General features: G+C 37.1%; 1 protein-coding gene across 8 annotated transcripts in view; it reads left to right on the top strand.

Moving 5' to 3' along the window:
* Nucleotides 1-24,951, top strand: part of IQSEC1 (IQ motif and Sec7 domain ArfGEF 1) — a 348,151-nt gene that overhangs the window by 47,994 nt on the left and 275,206 nt on the right. For 7 of the 8 annotated variants that reach the window (XM_082768431.1, XM_082768438.1, XM_082768440.1 and 4 more), the window contains exon 2: nt 23,424-23,453. In XM_082768431.1, the coding sequence (XP_082624557.1) occupies nt 23,424-23,453 (30 nt within the window). Of the gene's footprint in view, nt 1-23,423; nt 23,454-23,868; nt 23,923-24,951 lie in introns of all 8 variants that reach the window. The other variant, XM_082768437.1, reaches the window with a different exon arrangement.

Raw genomic sequence — 24,951 nt, 5'->3', positions numbered from 1 at the left:
GCGTAAATATTAAGATCTGGTAGGCTTAACAAGGATTCAGATCACCTTTTTTGTGTCTCATTCTGTAGCTCTTGATATTGCTTAGGAGATATTCTCCAGAACAGAGAGTACTTCTCACGAAAATACAAGGCTAGCATGCTGAAATGTAAAAGCTATATGTAAACTTCCCGTGATATATGTCAGTGAATTGAAACAGAAAAACAGAGCATTCCGCAAACAAGGACTCCTGTGTGATTCAGGAAAGGTTGATAATTTCTAATTTATGGGTTTGAAGTTAACCCAGCTATGAAGTTGATGGTTGGAAGTGATCATTCAATAGCTACTGTTATCACCCAGTACCAGGTACTCCTTGTAGCCCACTTCAAATGCTGAAACAATGCATGGTGGGATGTAAACATTCTACAAACTTGTGAACACACAGCAAGCCAGTAGGAAAGCATCCTAGGGAAGTGCAATATAGAAGGTGAAGACCTTTGAATTCCTCATAGTTCTTACACACTGTAGCAGCTGTTAATTCTGATCTTACTTGTCTGTGCCTCTATACTGCTGTCAACATTGCAGAAGATTTTTGTTCTTTCGTATCTGGTGCTGCTTATAGCAGCATAACCAAGGGCGGCAGCATACGCACAAAACAAGTGAAAAGCATTTTGTATACTTAGTACAGTTTTGAGTCAACTTTGTCAGAGGTAGTGAGTTCCAGGCAGCTGCTGACCCCTTTTTAATTTAGGTTGTTTTGCATATGTGAAATCACACTTAGTTACACTTCTGAAACTGCAGGCATTCAAGAGTCTGAAGATATTATCCTAAATCTTTCTTTGGCACCACTGCAGAAGATTTGAGGATGCTATTTCAGTGGAATCAACTTAAGTGGAAGTGACTTAAGTGGCATTTTTACAAGTGTTATTTTAAATAATTTTATCTAAGATTTGAAGTAGAGGTGGACTTGGAACAATCGCAGGCTCTGGTCTTCTCTGAGCTCGAAAATTTTAGATTGAATGCCTGTGTTTTCAGGTGTGGTTTTGGCTCATATACAAGAATGATGGTTGAATGGAAATAGTGTTTTCTTTTGGTGTAGTTATCCTAAAGAATATTGAAATAATATGAAACTTGTCTGAAGCTATATTAAAAAAAAAAAAAAAAAGTTGATGAGCTGAAATATTCTCCATAAAACTAGCTTCTCTGAGGTTATATATATATTTTTATATATATATAAATATACTTATTTTTTTTTAAGGTGGTGACTTTAGCCATAAGTGAGCTCAGAGGAATAGGTTTACTTTTCCTCCTGAACTAAAAGGCTTTCAATAACTCTGTGCTGACAGAAGTGGTAGTTGTTTTACTCAGAAATTCCTTATATTTTGTTTTATTTCAGCTGGATATATTTTGTTTTGTAGAATAATACTTGAACAAAACATACAAAATTATTTTACTGCCTTGCTATTTTTCTGAGATAGCTCAAGAGTAAACTCTTCCCATCTTAACTTAAATAACTCTTCCCATCAAAAAAAGAACAATGTCAGTCTGATCAAGATGGCATTTCTGGCTGAGATGAGCAGTATGTAGTCTCTCACATAAGATGTCTCTGAAGCATACACAGATCATGATGGTGTGCAACATACTTTAGTGCACTGTACATAAAAAAGATAAGGTTCTCTTTCCTGTGAACTGTTTTGAGAATATAGTTATTGACAGAACACACAGAAAACTTGCATAAGATTTTATGGATGAGACACTTTCATGTTACAGTTTTGAAAACTGACTTGAGGCATAAGTTGAGCAGAAAATCTTTTGCAGTGTTTCTCAAACCTTTGTATCAGATTCCTAGTGAACAGTTTGTAAAATTTTGCCTTGATTTGCTGCCCTAGTCTGCTGCCATTCTAACAGGTACTGGAGCCAAAATACATATGATGAAATTATGCCATGATGTTTTGTCAACGGTGAGAAGATTAGTCCCAAACTAGCATTTAAAGAATATGAGATTAAACTGGCCAGCTTACAAATATGCTTTAAAATTGCACAGTAGATTGCATATCTGTGATTCCTGTGAGTGGAGGAAAAAGTAAACCCAGTGAGAAAGGAGAGGAAATTAATCTTCAGGATACTATTTGCTGCAGTGTTTTGAGGATGCTATTTTTGTAGCATGGGATAATGAGAATGAGCACATTTTTTTGCTGTCCTTGGACCTACATTTCTCTTACACATGTAGTTCATCTGCCTTATAAGTTATAAGGTATTGCATGAAGATAAACTTTTGCATTGGTGAATGGAAAAAGTGAGAGGTAGTGCTTCAGTATAATTTATGAAATTTATTTACTGCTATAGCATGATACATTAAAAAGCAGATTTATTATGGTCTGCAAATAAATAACCTATATACAAAAATGAAAAAAGCACAGTAAATATGGTGGAGTCAAGCAACATGAAAGCAATTGGTTAGTTTGTGGGTAGGTGAATGGTTTGCATGATTGAATGAACTGAAGTAGTTGATTGCAGGGAAAAATAGTTAAACTAAGGTTTCCGCATGAGAGACATTTGCATTTTAAAATCAAGCAACAGTTTTAGAAACTAATCTGATGTGGCTTTACTGTGCATGTGTGTAGGTTGAAAATGCTTTTACACTTAGTATACATTCTGGTCCTGGTTAATAACACTTTAAAGTTGAAAAGGCTAGTGCCTAAATTCTTAGTTACATTTACCTCTCCATAGAGAAGTTGTGGCAATAGAAGTGACGCAAAAATAAGTAACAGAACACCTGTTCTCAAAACTCTTTTTTTTTTTTTTTTTTTTTTTTTTTTTTTTTTTTTTTGTGGGGAAAATGACATTGTCCCCCATCACTTCCAAATTTGTTTAGGCTTTTATCATAGCAATCATAAACATATGTGGACTGTGGAAATAAGGACTGACGCATGAATAAATAAATGTGAGCCAGAAGAACTGAGGAATATTGCAGTTTCCTTCTGTTTTTTTTTTTTTTTGATGAAGAAAGTTGTGTGTCCAAACTTCCTTTTCCACATTTTCTGGGCATTGGTGCTACCTTTGCATCAATCAGTGCTACATTCAGGCAGTATAATTCTGGTAGCAAATTAGTATATTTCTGAGCAGATGTGTGCTAGGGGTTGTTGCTGTTATCTAGAACACTTCTGTAACAGGGTAATATGAAAGTGATGCCAGTTCTTGTAGGCATAAAGGCTCAGCTTATTTTCAATGAATCTGTAGCAACTACTAATTGAGATCTGTCTAATATTAAAACTGATCCATGGATTAACATGTCACAATGTTAAAACCAAAATACATGGTTTATTTGTCAAATTAGGAACTTCTCGCTTTTTTTACACCTCTTGGGGGTACACAGGATGGGCAAAAATTTATCCCAGGCTACTGACAACTTGACTTGTTCGGGTACAAAACTCTTCAGACTGAATGTGTGGTGGTTTTTTTTTGTTGTTGTTGTTTTGTTTGTTTGTTTGTTTTCCAGAGCTATAAATGATGCCTTCTATGTTTAACTTAATGATTTTGTGGTACATGTTGAGGTAGCGTACTTTAGAGTCATTATATCATTGCATAGAGAGACTATCTTAGGATGCAGATTTTTATGGGTCCTTCTGAGTTTATGCATTTACATTTATGATAATGGTCTTATAAAACCAGTTGAAGTGAATGTTTGAAAACTTCTAACACTAGTCAGAGAATACTTCTGGAACTTCCTGAGGCATCCAGAACACACAAGGCTTAGAGTAAATAGTTGCAGGGCAAACCAGAACATGTATTAGATAGAAAGAATAGTTTTGTCATTTTTTTCTGTAGAAATACACTATTGACTTTGTTCTTTGAGATGTTTCTGGAGATAACTCAGTCATGGTTTTGATATCTCTTAGGAGCACTTTAGCTGCTATTGGCTACATAACATATATAGCCAATATAAGTTGGAGTTGTCATTGCAAACTGACAACCAGAGCTAGGCAGTGCTCATACTGGATCTGTCTGGACATTCTCCAGACATTGAGCTCACTCAAATGTTTTGGAATAGAAATGGAATTTGTGACTTTTTATATAGAAGTTGGAGATCAGAAAGGCAGAATTTTCTTTATCTTTCCCATACATGCTATTTGCAGTCCTAGGTTAGTTTTGGACTTGTAGCTGCAGTGAAATCTGCAGTCTTCTGTCTCTTCTTTTTGTGGCTTTTGAGGCTTTCTTTTCCAATGTCTGTCTTTTGTCTTTTTTTTTCTTTTTCTTTTTAATATGACAGCTGAACAGTAAATGGAAGATTAATACAAGAAAGTGTGATAAGAGGCTTGGAATCTGCTAGCTAGGTATTCATTTGTTTATATTACTGCTGTCATGAAGACAAAAGTGAATCCTTAAATACTGTGAATTTGTGATCAATACTTAATAAAATATCTTGTCTCTTTTTAAAAATTAATTCTATAGTATTATGACTACATGACAAATTATGATGAATGCAATCCTCTTACTGCGTTCTCTTTAGGGTGAAAGCAATTAAGAACTATTATAAATGTTAGAACTTCAAGACATTGGTGTACGTTGAGATTCATTTATGCGCATCTAATTGAAAGAAGAAATGATCAGCAAACATCAATCTAATGACCCATACTAACCTTGACATGGCTGACTAATGAAATTATGCCTTGTCACTAGTGGTGTGTGCTAATTTCATTGAATTATATGCCTATGAATAATCTTATTCACAAGATCTGAAAGCAGTTCCCTGCAGTCATCTTTTCATATATTCTTAGCCGTTGCACAGAACTCCATGAATTAACTTATTAAAGACTAGGTACTTTTTTTGTTTGTTTCTAATAAGAAGGAAGTTTAAATGTCAGAAATGAAATCATTGAACTTAATGATACTGTAGGTGTATGTTATTGCAAGACTGTCTTTCATGCAGAGTGTAGAAAATACACAGACTCAAACTATTATCTTCACATTCTGTGGAGGTGCCAAAAAGCATAACTTGTGTTTTTTCATCTGCTTACAAGATTTGCCACGTCCTTTCCTTTCTATATGCTGTAAATACTTGTAACAAGTATGGAAGCAGGTGGAAAAAAAATCATGTGGTAACCTCTTTGCCAAGGTTCTGTCAGTCCATTTTAAAATCCCAGTTCTAATAAATGCTCACTTGTTTCTGCTGCCACTGCTACCAGTGGCTGAATTCAGTACCTGCATATGCTAGGCTGGTAAAGTTAACATGGAGAATGGTGCAAACCTTATTATAATTTATTTTTTTTTCCATCAATGAGATTGAACCTTAGTATTTAAAGGAGTACCAATTTAAAGGTTCAAAGAAAAATAGCAATAAGTAAACAAACAAGCAAAAAAAGTCTTCCTTGAAAAGTTTATCTCAGATGTGTGAATGACCAATTATATAAATACTGTGCACTTTTTTTTAATGTTTCTAGTTGTTGTTATTGGTACTATTTGTTTTCAGTGCCCCAGCTGCTGCTTCTGTGGCCTTCCACAGGTGACGAACAAGAGACAGCATGTTACTTGTTTGCTTGTTTTATTTTTCCTGGCTTTTCAAATCACTGTCATCTTCTGACAAGGATGAAAGTATTCTAGTCCTTTGGTATTTGCATAATCTTCTCAAACAGTTAACAGTAGTGTTTGTGTAACTTCTCAAATTTTTGTAGTGATTTGTGTAGCTTTCTCAACTTATAGTTACATTCAGTAAGATGTAGTTTGTTTTAGAATGTTTGATTGCGACCACACCTACACTATCTGATGTTTTCTGTGTTATATCATTTGTCAAAGCCTCTTGTAACAGAGCTGGGAAATGCTTTTGGACCTCATGCTTGCCAAATGTTTGGTGATCTGCTGAGTAAAGGAACTGTGAACCGTGTTATGGAGGTATTTTTGTTTTCATTAGCTATCTCCCATGAGAGAGAACTAAAGCATTAAGAAGCAAAGACTGGCTGTGGAGGTACCATTTTAATAAACTCTGGTGTTAACCTGTTTTACCTGAATTGTTGGATTTTTCTGTAATGGTAATATTATTTCTTGCTCTTTGTGCGTCTAATATATCTATCATATTGAAATGAGTGAAAAAGATTGTATGAAAATCACTGTAACATAGACATGACCTGAATTTGCAATGCTCTCTGGAAAGGGACATAATCTCTCCAGTTAGAACTGGTCTGTGAATAGGAAACAATAATTATCAATTGCTTTCATTATCAATTGTGTCAATTAACAATTATTGATTACAGCTTACATATATTATTATAGTAAGCTTTGTCTGATGGTGGGAAAAATAATCATGGTGAAAATTAGTATTTTTCATCTGATTAAATTTTGTCAAACCTTTTCTAAGTTTCTTTATGTTTTCTAAATAAATTCATCATGGTCAAAGTGTGTATGCCTGAAGTTTATAATGTAAACCCACCTCAGCTCTTTACTGGGCTTTCTGCACGAAGTGAAATATTAAGTAATGACAGTAACCTTATTTGCTGTCCAACCATTTGAGCCTGCTGACGTAAATTAGAACGCTAATGTAAGTAGGCATACTTGCATCTTACTGGAAAAATGACCACTTTTGCTGTGGCCTGTCAAAATAAAGTCTGAAATGTATGTTGTGCTGCAGTTAAGAGAGATGGAAAGTGAATGTCTTGGGACTGATGGGTAGCATACATTTTGGTGTACTGAAATAAGGTTTTCTACAGCTATTAACTTTCAGAGTTAACTTTGGTATTACTGCTTCACTGGTCAAAGATATAACTTTCTTGATTAAAATATTAAGGTTGATTAGACTTCTTCCAGGTGTGTCTTCAAATAATGTGGGTTAACCAAGACGGACAGTATGCTAGGACCTGTGCTGTACTGCTGTTGCATTCTGGAAACTTCTGTAGTATTGTCAACAAGTAGAGAAATTAGTTTTATAGGTTTAGCTTAGCCACTACACTACAGCAAGAAATGCAAACATGTGGTTTGGTTCACATAATCTAATAATATCTTCTATAGTACTAAGATTTTATTAAGGAATTTTACTTGAGAGGAGGATTCCTAATCCTAAACCTTAAAGTTTTATCTAATGTTAATGCTTAATATTCAGAACAATAGGATTCAGAAGAAGGTTCTGTTCTTTCATTAATAACTGCTCATTCCATGTTTTCTCTTGGAGAATTCAAGGAATAAGTAGTTTTGGTGACAATAGTGTGGAACAGGATGACTTGTAGTAATTTTGCATTACTGTTGTCTTTGGACAAGCTTAACACTGAATTTCAAGTGCATTATTATATTATTTATGCAGTCCACGCTGAATGTTGGAAACAAAATTGTAATCCATATAAAAGTACCACAGGGCTCCTGGGGTTGGGGGAAATGAACTTAATAGTCATATGAATGAAATGCAGGACATACAGCCCTTTGAAGCTTGGTGCGAATAGCTGAAACAAATAGCCCAAAGACAAATTGTATGGATTGCTTGCTTCTTCTTAGGCGGGATCACTTGGCTGCTGGCTCACAGCTGCAGCCCAGCTCCTTATACAGAGGAATTGCTCTATGGCAGAATAAACGTTGCAATGAAGATAACTCTATCCTTTTTGCCTTCCCAGGGAGCGTGTCATGACAAATGCTAAAGGGATGTTTGCAAGAAGGCAAAACTATCTCAGCAGTTCAAGGCACATTGATTAAAAAAATGTTGCTATGTAGACTCAGTAGAGTATACAGAGTTAAGTCTGTATCAAATTCAACAAAGAGCTGCTTTTGAACTAGGGGGTTAAGAATAAATGTTCCCTGTCTTCTCACTTCTCACCAGAAGTAAGCAGCATTAACAAGATGAAAGGTTGTTCTAATAAGGGTGTAAATCTGTGTGCTATACACCTTTCTGTACAGAAGTAAGAAGGACCAGATGTCCTCTCAATGTTATAAGATTTATGTTAAGTTTAATTGTATTTGGATATTTGTAATCATTTTGGAGAAACTTATCTACTTTTCAGGTAAAATAATTTATTAGGACTGTACTTTAATGCCGTTACACCCCTAATAGGCATGCCTTTCCTAACATTCTTTTTATAGCTCAGATAATTGCAACAATGAAGAAGCAGCAGGAAAGGCTTCAGTTGCCCAAGGAAGGACCAGGCATTTTTAGTGAAACTGGTACATTTTGTGCTGATGGTTGCCATGGGAATCACCATGTCTTTGCTATAATCTCTTACGCTAGTTAAATTAATGTTGTTGTAGTTATGTAGGAATTATACCATGAGTGACCTAACTTCTGTATTTCTATAATGAGCATGGCAGGCTTGCAATACATCAAAATGTTCTGACTCTTGCCATCTCCCCACCTCTATCCTTCTGGAGACAAAATGAACTTGCTGTCATACAAATGCATGGATGCCTAATCTTTGCTAAAACCTGAAAATCTGGTGACAATCTGAACAAGGAATTATATTGAAAATATTTTAAATGTGTGATACTTGAGTTCTTCTGGAATTGTAATGGTCTCTCTGAACAACAATTTGTGGAGCGGGAACATTTGTACAGCTTGAATATGTACAGATGTGTTGTCAAGCAAAATGTACTTACCCCATAATGTCTCTGCTTGGCCTCTGTTCAGCAGTGATTGAAAACCAGGTCTGCAATAATCATAAATGGAGACAGGGCTAGGAACTTGGCATCATTATCCAGAGGAGCTGCGTTCTACAAGGCGCGATTAGTTTGGGAACTCATTGTGCCAGGTAGCAGTGATTCATCAAAATCATTTCATAAACTAAAGTGACTGTTCAAATGGGGACAGTTGATTTGTTGCATAAGAAAGGGAATCTTAAATTTCAATATGTATGTAAAGAAGTCTCTGGAGTATCATCAACATTTGATCCTTGAGCTTAGCTATTTTCATGAGTAGAATGTTCTTTCTTTTTTAATGTCAGTATACTACAAGAATGGACAGTTGATGGATGATCATCTGGAAGGATGTTCCTTCCCTGGTCTTACACTTATTGGCACATAAGCTTGTGTTGGTTTACAAATTTGAAGATATTCAACTTCGTACACGTTTTCAGTGTAACCCTCTAGAGAGCAAAGCCTGGTTAAGCAATTCCTATATTGAGTGCTAGACAAATATTATCATAATTTTACTACCTTGTGCCAGTGCCTCTCATTAGGCATTATTTAAATTTTGATAACAGCTCAAGTACTGGTAAAAATAAATTCATCTGTTTAATAAGCTTCTTTGACAACAGCCAAGTAAAACTGCATTATCATATGTTGAACAGAGGGTGCAAAACCAAAAAAAGCACTGCCTTTGAACTTGGCTAAAACATGCCACTACGCTGTGAGGTTGGTTGCATACCTGCTGTTGTTTTCCACTCCAGGCCCATTTTGTTTCCTTTATAATCTTTTTGGTACTGATGTTTTCTTAGCTAAATGTAACATGTTAGTTTACTGAGTAAACAGAAGGCCCCCTTTGGCATAAAAGGCGCACATTATGGGGGGGAGGTGGAGAGACTAAGAAGTATCAGAAAGGGAATGTTAAGGCAATATTTAGGGCAGGAAATACAGGGCAGAAGCCTTGCGTGTGTGTCCACATCCTCCAGTCAAGAGAAATGAGGTTGAGCATGTGAGAATGCTGATACATCCTGGCTCTGTTGCAGTAAATTTCTAGAAGTTAAATAATGGTCCAGAGGTCACCTGGACTTTGTGGCAGTAAGAGAGCAGTAAGAACCTTGATATCACTTCAGTGAATCAAGCAAGGGCAAAAGGACATGGAAAAAGATAGTGAGGAGGGCAAATGACATTTGCTGTGATATCTTCAGTTGTACAGTACTATGGTTTTACCATCCAGTAGATGCAGCGGTCCAGAATGAATGCTGCTCTAAAGTGGAAATGCTGAGACAAAGTGAAGTGGCAGCAAAAATACTCTTGCTGTAAAAGCTGGGCTTCCATACCACTCTATATGTAAGGAATAGATAGAAAAGATGGAAAGTTATTCCACAAGCTAACAGATGACTGTGCATTAACCTCTCAATCCTGCCATCTGCTTACCGTGCCAAAGGAACAAACAAGCATGCAAGTAGCAGCGCTGGTCAGGTTCCGATCTGAATTCTCATAAATGCAAAGAAGTAGAAGGACGAATATCCATGTGCATCAGCTTGAGAACATAATGCTTAATTAAGTCCTGATGTCCTGATGGACCTCTGTTCTTTAAAGGGCTTTTTGGCTTTTTTTTTTTTTTTTTTTTTTTTTTTTTTTTTGGGGGGGGGGGAGGAGGAAGGTTACAAAAAGTGTGGATTTTAGCAGTAAGAATTTAACCACAAAAATATAGAACTGTGAATGTTCTCTTCCTACAAGTGAAAGGTTACATATACGATCAGCTTTCAGTTAAGGTAGCATGCTACCAAAAAAGACTGAAAATATTTTTCTGTGAAGATGACATAATTTCTTTTTTAATGCTGCAAAAGTGTGTGTGTTGGGGAGGGGGAACCAAAAGTCTGAAGACTCATAGTTTGTGTGTAGGTCAGTATGTGTAGCTGGAGACTGCTTAGGTATAAAGAAACAATACAATACTGGCAAGAGAATGGAAAATACCTAACAGCAGACTGAGGGGAGAAGAAAAGGTAAAGCCGGGAGTACAAGGATTTCTGGAGGAGCTGTTTGAGTAACACTTACATAAAATAAGATATTTGAAGTAATGCTTCTAAAAGCTGAATGGGTACGTCATTAAAACTCCCTTGAAGTAACGCTTGCATTTTGGGGGACTGATTTAAAGATGATAAAAGAAAAGTTGTAAGGCATTTCTCAGAAGATAAAATCTAGGCCACATTGCTCCATTCTATGCCAAAATCATTTGAATGTCTAACCTCAGGACTGTCTAAGGAAGGGCATTTTGTTTTGGGCAGGCTCATTCAATAACCACTCCTGGTTTTAGGACAGATGGAATCTGACTAATAACAAGAAAACCATTAGCTCTAAGTACAGCCATTATAATTGAAACTGAAGCCTCCAGGCATCTAAAAAGAAGCCAAGAATCCTGACTATGGGACGTGCTCTTATTGTAGGGCACTTCTGATGTGCAGTTATATATTAAAAATAATACTGTGCAGAATTTGACATTCTTCAACAATTTAAAAAAAAAAAAAATCTATATGAGTTTTGATTGTAATGTTACGGTTTCCTGCACTGTGGTAGGAATAGGACAAGTCTACCATTCAGAGGTGGAATAGTGAGTGGTTTGAAAAGTTGTCAGCTGTAGGGGAAAAGATGCAATTAGTTCATTTGTAAAATGATTAATGTGAGAAGAATGAGATTTTTTTTAAACAATTGAAGAAGGTTTACCATTTCAATTTTTGTAGCATCGATTATTTTCTTATGAGCAATTAAAAATTTCTGAAGGGGGGGAGGAGATGGAGAAAGAAAACAGGTAAAATTGGCAGTAAAATTGGCAGATCATAAAACCCAGATATTTTAAGCAATAAATTGCAATTTTGCAATAAAGCAATTGTCTGATACTGAGTTTAAGAGTAATCATATCAAAGCAAAATATTTACTGCCCTTCCATGTGGGTATTTGATTAGCCTAGATATATTCTTACCTAGAACACAAATTTCCTTCACTGAAGATTCCTAATCTTAATCTCAGGAGATGGATATTGGTGCTAGACTTTGGGTAAAGCAAGTGGAAAGTGTAGAGCCTTTTAGCACAGTGCAGTTCTAGTGTCATTCATTTCAGAAAACCCTTACTGCGCTTGACTGTATTTTCTATTCCACGGATCATTTTTTCTTCATTTTTTCTGTCCCACTCTGTATTATACCTAGAGGGATTGCACTCCAAATAAGGCTGTCTGCGAGAACCGTAACCGTCTAGAAATGGTGGAGTTCTTATGACATATGCCAAGCTCCTCAGGGGGTGTTGAGAGGGAGCTTGCTTTTTATAATTTATCCTCCTGCTTAATAACTTCTCTTTCCTGGGATGGACAGCAAATGCCTTGGTTCCAAAGTGTAAAAATATTTCTCACTTGCTTTGTGTTTAGACCACTGCTACTTTAGTCTGCCCACAGCTGTATAAATGGGTACCCTGAAAAGAAGAAATTGAATCTTCTCTCCCTTCCCCTGAGTAACACGGACAATTGTGTGCAGAGGATAACAATAACTTACAGTTAGCTAGAAAAGCCCTGAGGTACTTTCAACTGTATGCATTTGTATGGTTGTGTTATGTGTATATAACTATTTTTGTTACATATACAGGTATTGAAAGCTATTCCAGGCTATCCAGGTGGTGGTGTGATGTAGCATCTGCCCAGTGTGGCTCTTTATTTGCATGCTGGAGCAAGCATGTGTCTCTTGCCTCTCACTGAGCTGACAGATGGTATCAATAACCTTGATAAACAGCACAGACTGTGGAGGGGTTTAGTTTTTGTGAAAGTATGTGGGGCTTTGTATTCTGACCATTTCTTCAAACTATTTTCAGACACTAGGAGAAAAAGAGAATCTAAGCTACTATAAAATGTATGCTAGATGAACAAGGTGAGTGCAGAGAGGATAAGTTCAGCCCAAATGTTAGCTAGCCTTAAGCTCAGTGGCATATGCAATGGTGATGGCTGAGCAATGAAATCAAGCTGATCTTTTTATGTATCTCTCATCAGGTCTGTGTGAGAGAATTAGGAACAGACACTGCTTGGGCAGTAGTGGCTTTAGGCAGTCCAGGAGTAGATAGAATAAGCTCTTTGTGGAAACCATATGCCAGTAGCTACACTTCTATGGTATGTATCACAGAATATAAGTTACCTATGGCAGATATTTTTTTTGCTGAGTCTCATAGACTGATAGATGGGACTGCTTGGGTTCAACACTTTAATTTTAGAAGACAGAAATTACATCTACTACCTAAGGAAGTGACTGTTATCAGTGTTCGTGTCCAGGCTTGCTTGTAGAATTTTTATTTTTATTTTTGATTTGTTATTAGAAGTGTCTGTGTGTGTATAATCCCTTTATAATGCCTAAAGAGGTTTTGACAGTCACTGCTATATGAGGGATGCATGCCAAGAACTAGAAAGGAAGGCCTCTAGGATAGAGGTTTTCTATACAAATACATGTATGAGTGCATGCAGGCAGATGCTTGAAGACTTCACACAGATCTATAAATAAATGGACAATATTGTAATCCAATTTAAGATACCTAAAAAATAGATTACTTTAATAGAAATGGAAGAAAATGCAGGATGAAGGCAATGTGGTTAGCTATATATGTTGTTTGTGAAACAGTGTGTAGTTTCAGTGAACGTCCATTGGCAGTTGTGGGTCTAAAATTCAGTCAATTCAGTAAACTTATCAAATATGACCACTTAAAAGGGTCCTATGTTGTGTTTTTAATATAGAACTCTTTCTTTGTATTTCCTTCCTCCCTAGCACAGTGGAATTTGTCCTATTTGACCGCGTTTGAGGAGAATTGCTGTAACCCAGTAACTCTGTTACAAGTACGTGCTCTGGTCACAGAGAACCAGTTCCAGCATCGGAACTGGCAATTACCTACATTGTTGCTGTGGTATGCAGTAGGAATTGGACACCTGCTGTCACTTTTTTTTTTTTTTTGCTTTGAAAATGGTGCCTGAAAATGTGTCTTATATAACTAACATTGGATCTTGCAGCTAGTGATTCATGTGTTTACCCCTGAGTTAACTTACCTTCACAATGCTGTTTCGTGTGGGTCACTGTATACTTTCATGCGTGAACTGCAATGAGCTTCGTTAGTCTGCGTACCAGCCCAATTTAATTTGCATCGTTCTGACCTGAGTTTTAAATTTTATACTGTTTAGGACTTCACATTACACCAAAACACCAAGACACGCACATTACACCAAAACAGTATTTAAAAACATGGAGTACAATCAAAGAAAAACTTTATCCAGTGTCTTAAGTGACCAAGAATCATGAAGCCTTAGCATGAAACTGGCACCATTATAACTCATGGGGAATTTCTTAAAGCCTATGCTTCTTGTGATGGATTTGGCTTAGTGATGGTGTGTCTGCTCTGACAAGTTAGGAGCACTGCAATAACATAGGGTAAGCTGATGCATAGTATTTGAAAAGAGCTGCGTGCTTGCTAGATTCAAAGCAAACAAAGCTGTACAATATAGTAAAAATGTCATTAGTAAAATATAGACAGTACTGAAGGTGCAAATATAACTGCAAAATTCTGAGATACAGTTCTCTCAGGTAACACGGGGATGTCACATTTTACTGCTATCTCGTTTTTCTCTAGAGGAACTAGCTATCTAGCTCTAAGTAAAACTGATCTTTAGCAATCAGAGGTACCGTTCTGTGTTAACCACCTACCACTGCTAGCACAGAAGAGATTAAGATTTGTATATGAGGCAAGAGAGGGAAATGATCCTTACTAGAAATTGTTTACTTACTGTAATATACATGATGCAATACAAAATAAGGATTTCTAATACTGAAAATTGTAAAGAGCATTTTAGAAAATTATTTCTACCATATATGGAATTCTGATCAAGAGGAAGAATAGAAAAATAACTACTCTTATATTTATAGTGCTTTTATAGAGTTGCAGAATGTGTGAAAAGGACATTCATTTTTATTTTTGATTATATGCAATGAAACTTTTTTATGTCATTCAGGGTTAAGTATGCCTCTAGAAAACAGTTGTCTTTTACGTAAAAGCGTCCTCTGGCTTTCAGGCAAAGGTTTTCTTAAAACTTTTACAGAACCTAGCTAATATATATCCTTCTGTTTTTGTTTTGTTTTGTTTTTGTGATGCTGTTTTTTAACTTACTGCATTTGAAATCCACAAGCAAACACAATTTTTAACTTAAGTGGAAGAACTTGATGTGGATCTAAGCAACTGCTAGTCCTAGTGCAGCGTACCATGGAGTGTTTCCTGTTTTATAAACTATGGGATCGTACTATCAAAAAGTGGAGGGAGACAGATTTCAAACCTATCTAACATGTGAATGACTTGCATTTTACTACAGTGCAGTTTTACTCCATCGTCCATTTTATTTTTACTTAAAAGGATGTATCAGACATGCTTGTTAATGGGTAGCAGTATTAGTCTAAAGGATTTCAGATAGTAATTGTAGAGACTATCTAAAATGCATGAGGTGAGGTGTTAGAGCTTTCAACCCTCCAATAACTGAAAAAAAAAAAATAAGAAACTCAAATTCTGACCCTATGTTATCTTTCAAACTGACCTGGCAGTCTGAGATGTGGGAGTCTCTTAATTACAGACCCCAATCCATTCTGGTGCAGGTGACAGTTTCTTTGTTAGTCAGCGGTGATCCAGGCTGCTTAGTACACAACCTCCCTGGAACTTCCAGAGAGCATGAGGTGTCTGGGAGCTGAGAACCCCTTGTGAACAGGATGTGCACCTAAAATACCTCCCTTTCTCACAGGGTACCAGACAGGTAGATAAATGTTGATTCTAGCCATTACAGGTGTCAGCTTTGAACTGGTGACTTGGGTTGCTGCTTTGGCATAACTAGTTTGGTTTTGTGGGCTTGGGGAAGTTGGACTGTACAAGAATTGCTGGATCATTATGTAGCTCCCTATCTGAACTCCCCAATGGACATGATTCTCTTTGCAAGAGGACAAGTTTCCACCTCCCCTACCTTTAAGCTCTCTACATGCTTCAAGGAGTTATTGTAATAGCCAGTGACAGCAACGTGCTAACTTTCTGATCGCGTGAGACCGGTCTGAGAAAGTGGTGTGAAGACTTCACCAAAAGCCACTGGAGTCCCGCTAATGTGTTCAGTGGTTTTGTACCATTGCTACTCATGATGCTATTGCAGTTCCATTTTTAGTGCCAACTTTTGGATGTTGCTAATTGCTGCTATCCATCTCTTCTGTTCAATTCCTATAGGCTTTAGGGCAGAAAAGATGAATGCAGAGATGCTGTAAGAACTACTGTCTTTTTGTGTTAAGAGATTCCTCTGGCAGTATGTTTAGTCATTATTTGGAAAGTGAAGTAATGACAGAAGGCAAAAACGTGGTGCCAAGTCTGAATGCTGTTTATTACATGCTGGTCCTCAAATTTGCTGAGTATCCCTGGATCGAATGTTTCATGTTGGCTAAAATCAAACTTCACATCTTTCTATTCTATTAGATAAGTACTTGTTCTAGTGCTGGTATTGGAACACTTTTTACCATTTAAATACAAAAACATCACAGCAGTGATATGGGACTTATCTTTTGTATTTTCAAGGAAAAGCTTTTGTATGCTTTTCCTGTTTTCAGTATGCCAACGACTTGATTGAATAAGCATACCTCTGAATAGTGAAGGAAAAAAGACCTTATGACTGGCATGAAGTTTGCAATGCTGTTTATACATTTTTTTCTTTTTCTTTTTCCTTCTTTTTTTTTTTTTTTTTTTTTTTTTTTTTTTTGACATCTTTGAGTTTACCTTTATTCTGACTTCAGAGGTCTTCCCAAAGATTACTTGTTACCAGCAACATTTCACCTGTTCCTAATCATAATGTGCAGAGGGAATGCTTGTGACTCCACAATTTAAGGGGAGTATTGCAAGGTGATGCATCTAGCTCAAAGTGTTAGAAGCAGTCTGATAATAAAGATTACATTATTGTTGTTTAATATGTTTATCATTGACATAGGCAGTGGGATTGAGTGCACCCGCAGCAAGTTTGCAGATGACACCAAGCTGAGTGGTGCAGTCAGTACAGCAGAAGGAAGGGATGTCATCCAAAGAGACCTGGACAAGTTTGGGAAATGGGCCCTTGTAAACCTAATGAGGGTCAACAAGTCCAAGTGCAAGGTGCTGTACCTGGGTCAGGGCAATCCTGGACATGAGACCAGGCTGGGAGATGAACTCACTGGGAGCAGCCGTGCAGAGAAGGACCTGGGGGATCTTATGGGTGAAAGGCTCAACATGAGCAATGCACACCTGCAGCCCAGAAGGGCAACTGCACCCTGGGCTGCATCACCAGAGGAGTGGGAGCAGGTGGAGGGAGGTGATTGTCCCCCTCTGCTCTGCCCTTGCAAGGCCCCACCTGGAATCCTGGATCCAGGGCTGGGGCTTCCAGCACAAGAAGGATGTTATTCTGTTAGAGCAGGTCCAGAGGAAGTCCACAAAGACAATCACAGGGCTAGAGCACCTCTTCTACAAAGAAAGAGATGGAGATCTTCAGCCTGGAGAAGAAAAGGCTCTGGGAGACCTCATTGCAGCTTTTCAGTACCTAAAGGGTACTTGTAAAAAGATGAAGAGCAAATGTTTACACAGGCAGATAGTTACAGGACAAGGAACAGTTTTAAACTAAAAGAGGGTAGATTTAAATTAGCTGATAGGAGGAAATCCTTCATTCAGAGGGTGGTGGTGAGGAACTGGAACAGGTTGCCCAGAGAAGCTGAGGATGCCCCATCCCTGCAAGTACTCAAGGCCAGCCTGGATGGGGCCTTGGGCAGCCTGATCTAGTGTGTGGCATCCCTGCCCATGGCAGGGGGCTGGAACTAGATCCCTTCCAACCCAACCCATTTTATGATTCTGCGATAATTCTGCAGTATATACTTTGGCCTGTGTGCATCATATGTGACTGGTTAGATTTAGCCTTCTGAAATAAATTTTCTGTTGCATAGAAAGTTTTTAGAGATGCTGTGCAGTAGAATGCTGAACTGAGTGAAAGCACTGCATTTGAGGTGGCCATTAGACTCTCTCATATTGTTTAGAAAAGAACAAAGCAACTATTAGGACATTACTGTTACAAAATAATGCATGAAAGTAGTTTTCCTACTGCATGAGGTAGTTCTTTATCTCAGGATTAAAATGAAATGCAGTAATCATTCTCCTCTAATTGATTTTCTATTACTTTTGTGACGGGCAGGCCCAAAAGCGTGTCTTTGCAGTGACTGCTTATTCCTTCATTCAGTTATACATATTAACAGAATCCTGATGAAAGGGTTATAGGTAGTGGTGAAATTAATACTTTTCTCATCCTCAAACTTAACTTGTTAAAATACCACTTGCTGGATGGGTCTCACTATACTTAAAATTTTACCAGTTGTTTTAAGAATCTTCAGTACAGTAGATTTTTTTTAACCCTGGTCCTGCAAGCTAGCTCTTTTTTTTTTTTCTTCTTCTTTTTAAATCTCCTTTCCACATGTTTGTGTTATTGGACATACTGTTTTGCACACTTCTGGCAATGCACTGATGCTGACCTAGACCTACTTACCAAAGGGAAAAACAGCAAATGTGCTTGTTTGGAGGGCTCAGGGAGGTTTTAGTACCTGACGACTGTGCAGCAAGCAAGGCCACTCTGTTTTAAGACTTGATCCTCCCTGTTTTTGAATTATTGCTTAGAACATATATCTATGGAAACTCTATACTGAAGCCTTCTCATGATATAAATAGTATTGTTTATATAGCCATTAATGAAGTCTCCCTGAAGTCTCCTTCCTTGTGAGTAATCTTATCCATGTTACAAATGCTAAAAGACATAAGATACTACAAAGGGTGATCTGTAATGGGTGTAGTTTTCTTTCTTGAGAAAAATTCTGTGCTCAAAGCAAGGCTCAATCAAATACATTGATCTAGTATTGCTCTGTAAAGGTTTGGTTCAATGTTTTCCTTTTGTAACAAATGAAATCAAAATGCCCTTCAATATGTGATTAATGTATATTCCCATTTGTAGTTGGTCTCCTGAAATTTGTAAGAAATAAAATTGGTTCTTGAGGCTTGCAAGATGAATTTCAGAGAATGTATGATTATTTAACCTGGGAGTTTTAGAGGCTGTTACAAATCTTAAGCTTTACCCCATTCTTTGCATTCTGATGGGAATGGCATCTCTAAAAGGGTCAGGAAATAGGACTGAGCTTGTTATTTCATTCGTGGTTGTAGGGCTGTGGAACCACGCAAAAGTCTTGTCTTTGTCATCTTCCTGCTTGGTGTATTCATAGGAAGGTGGTGAGTGTCTCTTGGGCATGCAAAACAAAGGAGAAATCATTTTTGTAACACGAAGTGAGAAGTCTTTTGAAATTTTCAGTTTTCAAGGATGTGGACTGACAGAGGTTGATGGCACACAATTTAAACTTACACAAAAATTATTCAGGATTTCATAATTACTTTTGTTGGCTATCTCTTGTAAATCTTGAGTGCTGTTTTTTTGTTAGCTTTTTCTTTGTCTTTGGTTTATGGTTTTGTATGATAGTATCTGTTTGTTCTGGCCTCTACTTGAAATGGAATTACAGTAAATACTGTTATTAGCAGAGTCATTTCTGCTTCTGTTGACTGTAAAAATCTTAAAGACTACGTGTTTTCCTGTATTTTGTACTGGGAATATTGTTCCCTGGGTCAGGAAGGAGACAAACTTGTACTTCTATATAGGGTGCATGCAGGTTAATATTTAGTTCTGGTCCAAAAGGTGATGAAATATTGGAAACCAGCCAGGGATGAGCAAAGAATTATTTTGGGAGAAAGTGGTGTGACATTTATTACATCATTGATATAACTCAAATGTAAATGGGTTATGTTCTCTTTAAAATAAAGTATTATAGCGTAGAAGATGGATATCTTTTCTTCCTGTAAGGTCTGCCTTAAAAGAAATAATTCAATAGATTGCCAGAAACGTTATCACTTTCTCCTGGTTTCAGCAGTGACAATATCCTTGCTTTTCTGTGGGTCCAAAGGAGAAAATAATCCAGAGTGTAGCACATGCTTAGTGTAAGCAGAAACATTAAGTACCGAACCAAACCCTTGGATTTTATAACATGCTTAAGGAAAATCTAACGCTTTATTTCAAACTGTAAGTAGTTTCTCAGCAGTATTGCAAACCAATCACAAGTTCCATTGAGTAAAATTGGTGATCTGAGTGACCCCTTGGAATTTATTTGAGTAAATCTTAACCTCAAATATGCAAACTTAGCAATTATGAAAATTAGCAGCTTTTTCACACATTGGTAAACCTAAAAACAAAGAAGGTATGATAGTACATCTATCCCAATGTTTAGCTGTACTGAGCTGGAGAGATTCTCTTGTGAGAGCAATTGATTCTAGCCTTTGTGCGTGCAGCTGGACAAAACTGAGCAAACACAAAAACCTTGTAGCTGCCCAAACACAAAAACCCTTGTAGCCTTTACCTTGTGATTTCTCTTTGACTAAAATGCCTTCATCAAAATTCTTTTCGAGTTTTATTGCGAGGAATAGTGCGATGATGAAAAGGTCGTCTTGGGTGGTTGGCTGCTGCTTCTCGTGACTCTGGAATCCTGTGAGCACTCCAAAATATTTTCTCTGTTTAGATGGCTTAGAAGATTGTTATTCTAGTCAAGAGGAGAAACAGAAAATTAAGGCGTTAAATCCTGTTGTCTCAGCTGTATTTGAAAACTTGATCGTACAAGCAATTACATACAGAGGCTTTTATAACTGTAAAATGCATGTTCTGCAAGATGTAATTTGCTGAAAACTGAGTGTGGGAAGGTGTCAGTTAAACATTTTATTCATTAATTTTCTCATTACTCATGGGGATGCATAGGTGAGTTCATTTCTCTTCTCCTTGTGTTCATGTAACTTTCAAGGATATAGAAAAAAGCTACTTTGAAGTTACCTTCGGTCTACCAGGATACATATGCGTCTCTTAACCTAATAACTCAACCAGAGAGAGGTTCTAGCCTCTATTAAAATAAATCTTGCAATAACAGGTAATGCTATGCGGTAATTAATACCGGTAACACCCAAATTCTCAGAGCTCTTGAAAAGGTCAAGAGCGTTCCTTGTATGGGTAGATACTGCACTGGGTATACAGAATGCTGCAGTGCATTTTGGTGATGGCAAGAGATAAGTGTTAAATGAAAACTCGTTTTTATCCTTAAGTGAAGGGCAGAGATAATAGCCTAAGTGATAAGGTGAAAGGCCACAAGTAAAAAGGCAATGGTAACAATTTCAGAAAAGTTTCTTTGGAAAATAACTAAGCTCAAGAACAAATTTTGAGCTCTTACATCTCCTGGGTATTAACGATAGTACGTGTCAGGCAACTACTTGCTGTGGCTTTCTGTTCAGGGAGCAGGTGGTTCAATCTGCTCTGAGCAGCAGTTTTCCATGATACTGAATGCTCTTCTCTTCTAAAGTCTTTCATGATGGTGGTCAGTATCATGGACTGATAATTGCACTTGTAGGCATAGCTGGTCACATGCACTCAGTCCACTGAACTACAGCGCTACTACCACCCCAGAGCATCTTCTGGGGCAAGAGGCAGTTTTTGTTTTTATTTCCCCCTTTCATCTCAGACTGTGCTTTTAAAATTATCCAGATTTCTTTAGTCTTGAAGAAAATTAAGATAATGTTATAACAAGTAGTGAAAGGAGGAGGGGGAGGCATCTATTTTTGGCACTTACTTCCACAATAGATCTTGAAAATTAGTTTTTAATAGTGCTTATTTCCTGGAATTAATCTTATGAAACTTTTACTTGCCATAACTTTTTCCTACCAGCACTAGCATAATACACTAGTCATTGTAGATGAAGTAATTCTAAGAAGAAATTGGTTTATTTTGTACTTGTTTTCAAAATATGGAAGATGGGAAGTATTTAGCACTGTGTATGTTGCTGAAGAAATACTCATCTTTGATTTTCAGGGAGGCAGTGGTTCCTAGCTTGTTACTGAATTGCTACAGTTTGCAAACAGTTTACTTGATATAATTTTCTTCAGTGTAACTACAAGGTTTTTAATTAACTAAAACCCAGATGTTTTTATCATGTGAGACCATAACAGCCATCCTAAAAATAGGAAAGAATTTTTTTTTTTTTTTTACTTCTGTTTTTTAAAACAGATTGAAAGGTAGTCTGAATGAGGCAAACCGCATGTATGGAACCCCTCAGCCTGAACAGCTGGAGGAATTGTATGTTGCGTTGGGTACCCGGCTTGGCTCCAACTGAGGTGTTGGCTTGCCTGGCTGCTAGGGCTGCAGCAGACGCTGGCTGATGCCCAGCATAGCTACGCTCCTGCTGCTGCCTTATGCTGGTGCATCTCTGCTCCGTCTGATGCTGGAGATGTTTCCTGGCACGCAGCAGTATGCAGTGCCATAAATACACTGGGGCAAGTTGAGGGAACACGAAGTGGCAGACTCGCCTGCATTTTTGCCGTGCCAGATCAACCGATAATCTCAATGATTTGAGGGTAGCCTTTAATATGGATTTAACATGCTCCCCAGCACGCACAAGTGATCACTAATGAACTTAATATTGGTCTTTGATCAGGAGCTGGATGATGGTGCAGAGACAAATATATTTTCAATAATCAGAATTGGTTCATTTATTATTTCTCTCACTGATTATTGAAGAACTCTCATGTCTTATACCATGCTGTACTAATGCACATGAAGTTGAGATATGATAGCTGATTTTTTGCAGGCACTGTTCCAGCTGCATTTTTGGCAAACCGGGATCAAAAGAAATGTTTAATGAATTTTGCAAATTAATATTGATACTCATTTTCTTTGGGTCCCTCTGAAGATTTTGAAATGGAAAGGGTATTTTGAGGCTTTATTTTGCTCTGGAATCCCATGCTTTAATTTGTTTGATTCCTGTTTCTCAGCCTTGCCTTACTGAACCTATTGATGCAGGTAGGGTTTCTGTAGCAATGTGGCTGAATTGTTTTGGAGTGGGGAAGGAACAGATATGGACAAATGGTTGTACATTTTAATTTGGATTTTGTGTGTTCATTAAATGCTGGGAGTCATTACATTTCAATTCATCTTCAGAGAAAGAAAATTTGCTAGTATGAATAACATTAAATTCAGTTTCCTTATTAAAAAAATGCTTGGGGGTTAGGAGCAGGGAGGAGGGGCTGAAAAGGTTTTGCTTCGGTTGGACTGATAAAAGTACCTCACCTTGAGAAAAATATGGCTTTTAAGAGCTTCTGTAACCTCAAGGTTTTTAACCCTTATTTTTAAACAGCTATGAGAAACAGACAAGTGTGGTGGTTTTAAAATATTGTACGTTACTTGTACTCACAAACCATAGCACTTTCTGGTTAGTGCTTGATAAGTCTGGGGATTAGATTCCTAAACTTATTGGCCAACTGAAAGTAGAGTGAAGAAAGGCTTTTTTTTTTTTTTTTTTTTTTTAAAAAAAAAAAAAAAGGCGCTAATTGGCTTCTAGAATATGAAAGGCTGGTGCTTTTCACTGTTCCAAATCTGATACATAAGTCTGTATTACTCTGTGTTTGCTGAAGTTCTTTATTGAGGTCTCAGAGGGTGATAGCATATATTTTCATATTCCAGTTATTGGCTTCAGCTGTTGTTTCTTAACTTCTAATAGATTTATCCTAAATCTACATTGAACTGCTTTCTTTTTTAAAATGTCTAATTATCAGGGAAAGTACAACTAGCCTTGGAAAAACTAGAGGAAATATAAAGGGAAAGAATGCGTAGGAAGGTCTATCACTTTCTAGACTAGCTGGCTTATAAATGCTAACAGTGATCATGTGCTAACTATTTGTGTGTTACTTTACAGGTCTGAAGGTGAAAGTTCAAGAAGCATCAGGTATGTGTAAATTGCATTTCAGTCATGTTGCCTTTGTTTGTCTAAGAAAATAGTTTATTTCAAAGCAAAACATTAGAAACATAAAATGGAAACAGATTTCAAAGTTCTATTATTGATTCTACTTAGAAGTTCCTTTATTCAAGATACAGAAGGCATGCTATATTGGATAAGTACAGTGATGGATAACACGACATTCCTGAATTGTCTTATCTACATTATGGCTTAATAAAGACATATAATATTTTGGAAACTGCAAAATATGGTTTGTAGTTGTCAATCAAAACTGCATACTAAATACACTTTTGTATTAGCAAAGGAGCAAGCCAGCAGTCATTTTTGGGGGGTTACATCTGTATTGGTGAGAAGTCCACGTGCTTGTTCTGGCTTTCTTAGTCTTTGCTTCTTTATCTGACAGAGAACCTTCATTGACTAATTGTTACAATACTCATTGTGCACTTGGAAGATTCAGGTAATTTAGTGTAATTATCAGACACTTTTAAATGTGTTTGTTTAATATTTTCACATTTATTTCAAGGGCATCTTTTTATACTACCTCTGTAAATGTGGCTGTTCTGAGTCAAACTTGTAGAACTGTAAAATTTTGCTGAAATTATGAAATTTCAGTACTTGAATCTGAAAGAGTCCCACGTGCAATGGACCATTTCAGTTAAGTATGCACAAGAAGCGTGGCTATTGACCAATGATGATAAAGTCCAAAATGTTGGCAGTGCGCAATACTCTATGAATAGGTTTGGGGATCGTCAGAACTTTTTGTCTAATGACATTTTACTGCATTTTATTTCTTAAAGTAAATAAATAAATAAATAACAGCAAACAAACTAAACAGAACCTTCACCTGCAGATTTAAAAATGCATTTCTTGCCCACAGGTAGGCAGACTATCCCCGGAAACAGGTGAACTTCAGAATAGTTTGTTTCTTATCAGAAAAACAGAACTTTGTAGGAAGTGATCAAAAATGCTCTGAAATGCTTTTTTCTTACAGCAGAAGTAAAAATCAGTATGGTATTGACCTGAATGAAAGGCTGTGCAGGAGACATTGGTAGCATGTTCTTAATATACAGCAACTGACCTGGACAAAATTGTGATCTGCTAGAGTTAAGACTATAGTAAGATGCCTGTGTCTTATTCCTTGCTTATGACTCCCAGTAGTGTGGCCGATATGCTTGTAAGCTATGGAGGGAGTAATTCTGACCAGGTATTGCACACTGAAAATAAGTCCAGTGGCATGTGATTTTACAGAACTGTAATTTGGATCACATTTCAACCTGCTTGGACTGGATGCATCTATAGAGAATGTCAGTGCTGCATACAGCATATTTCTCCTTTATACAGGCTTCAGGGTTATGATGATGAAAATCAACATCACATGTTCTGTACAGAAACCTGTCGGCAATATTGCAGCATGAGTCTTAGGGCAGTGGTATGATCGTCTCTTTTGGGACTGCTCAGAGAAGTAATTCTGTTATTCATTATGCAT

This window comes from Aythya marila (assembly GCF_965140915.1).
Source record: "Aythya marila genome assembly, chromosome: 10".
Lineage (NCBI taxonomy): Eukaryota > Metazoa > Chordata > Aves > Anseriformes > Anatidae > Aythya > Aythya marila.
The sequence above is the reverse complement of the archived record's forward strand: the minus strand, read 5'-3'. Positions and strand labels throughout refer to the sequence as shown.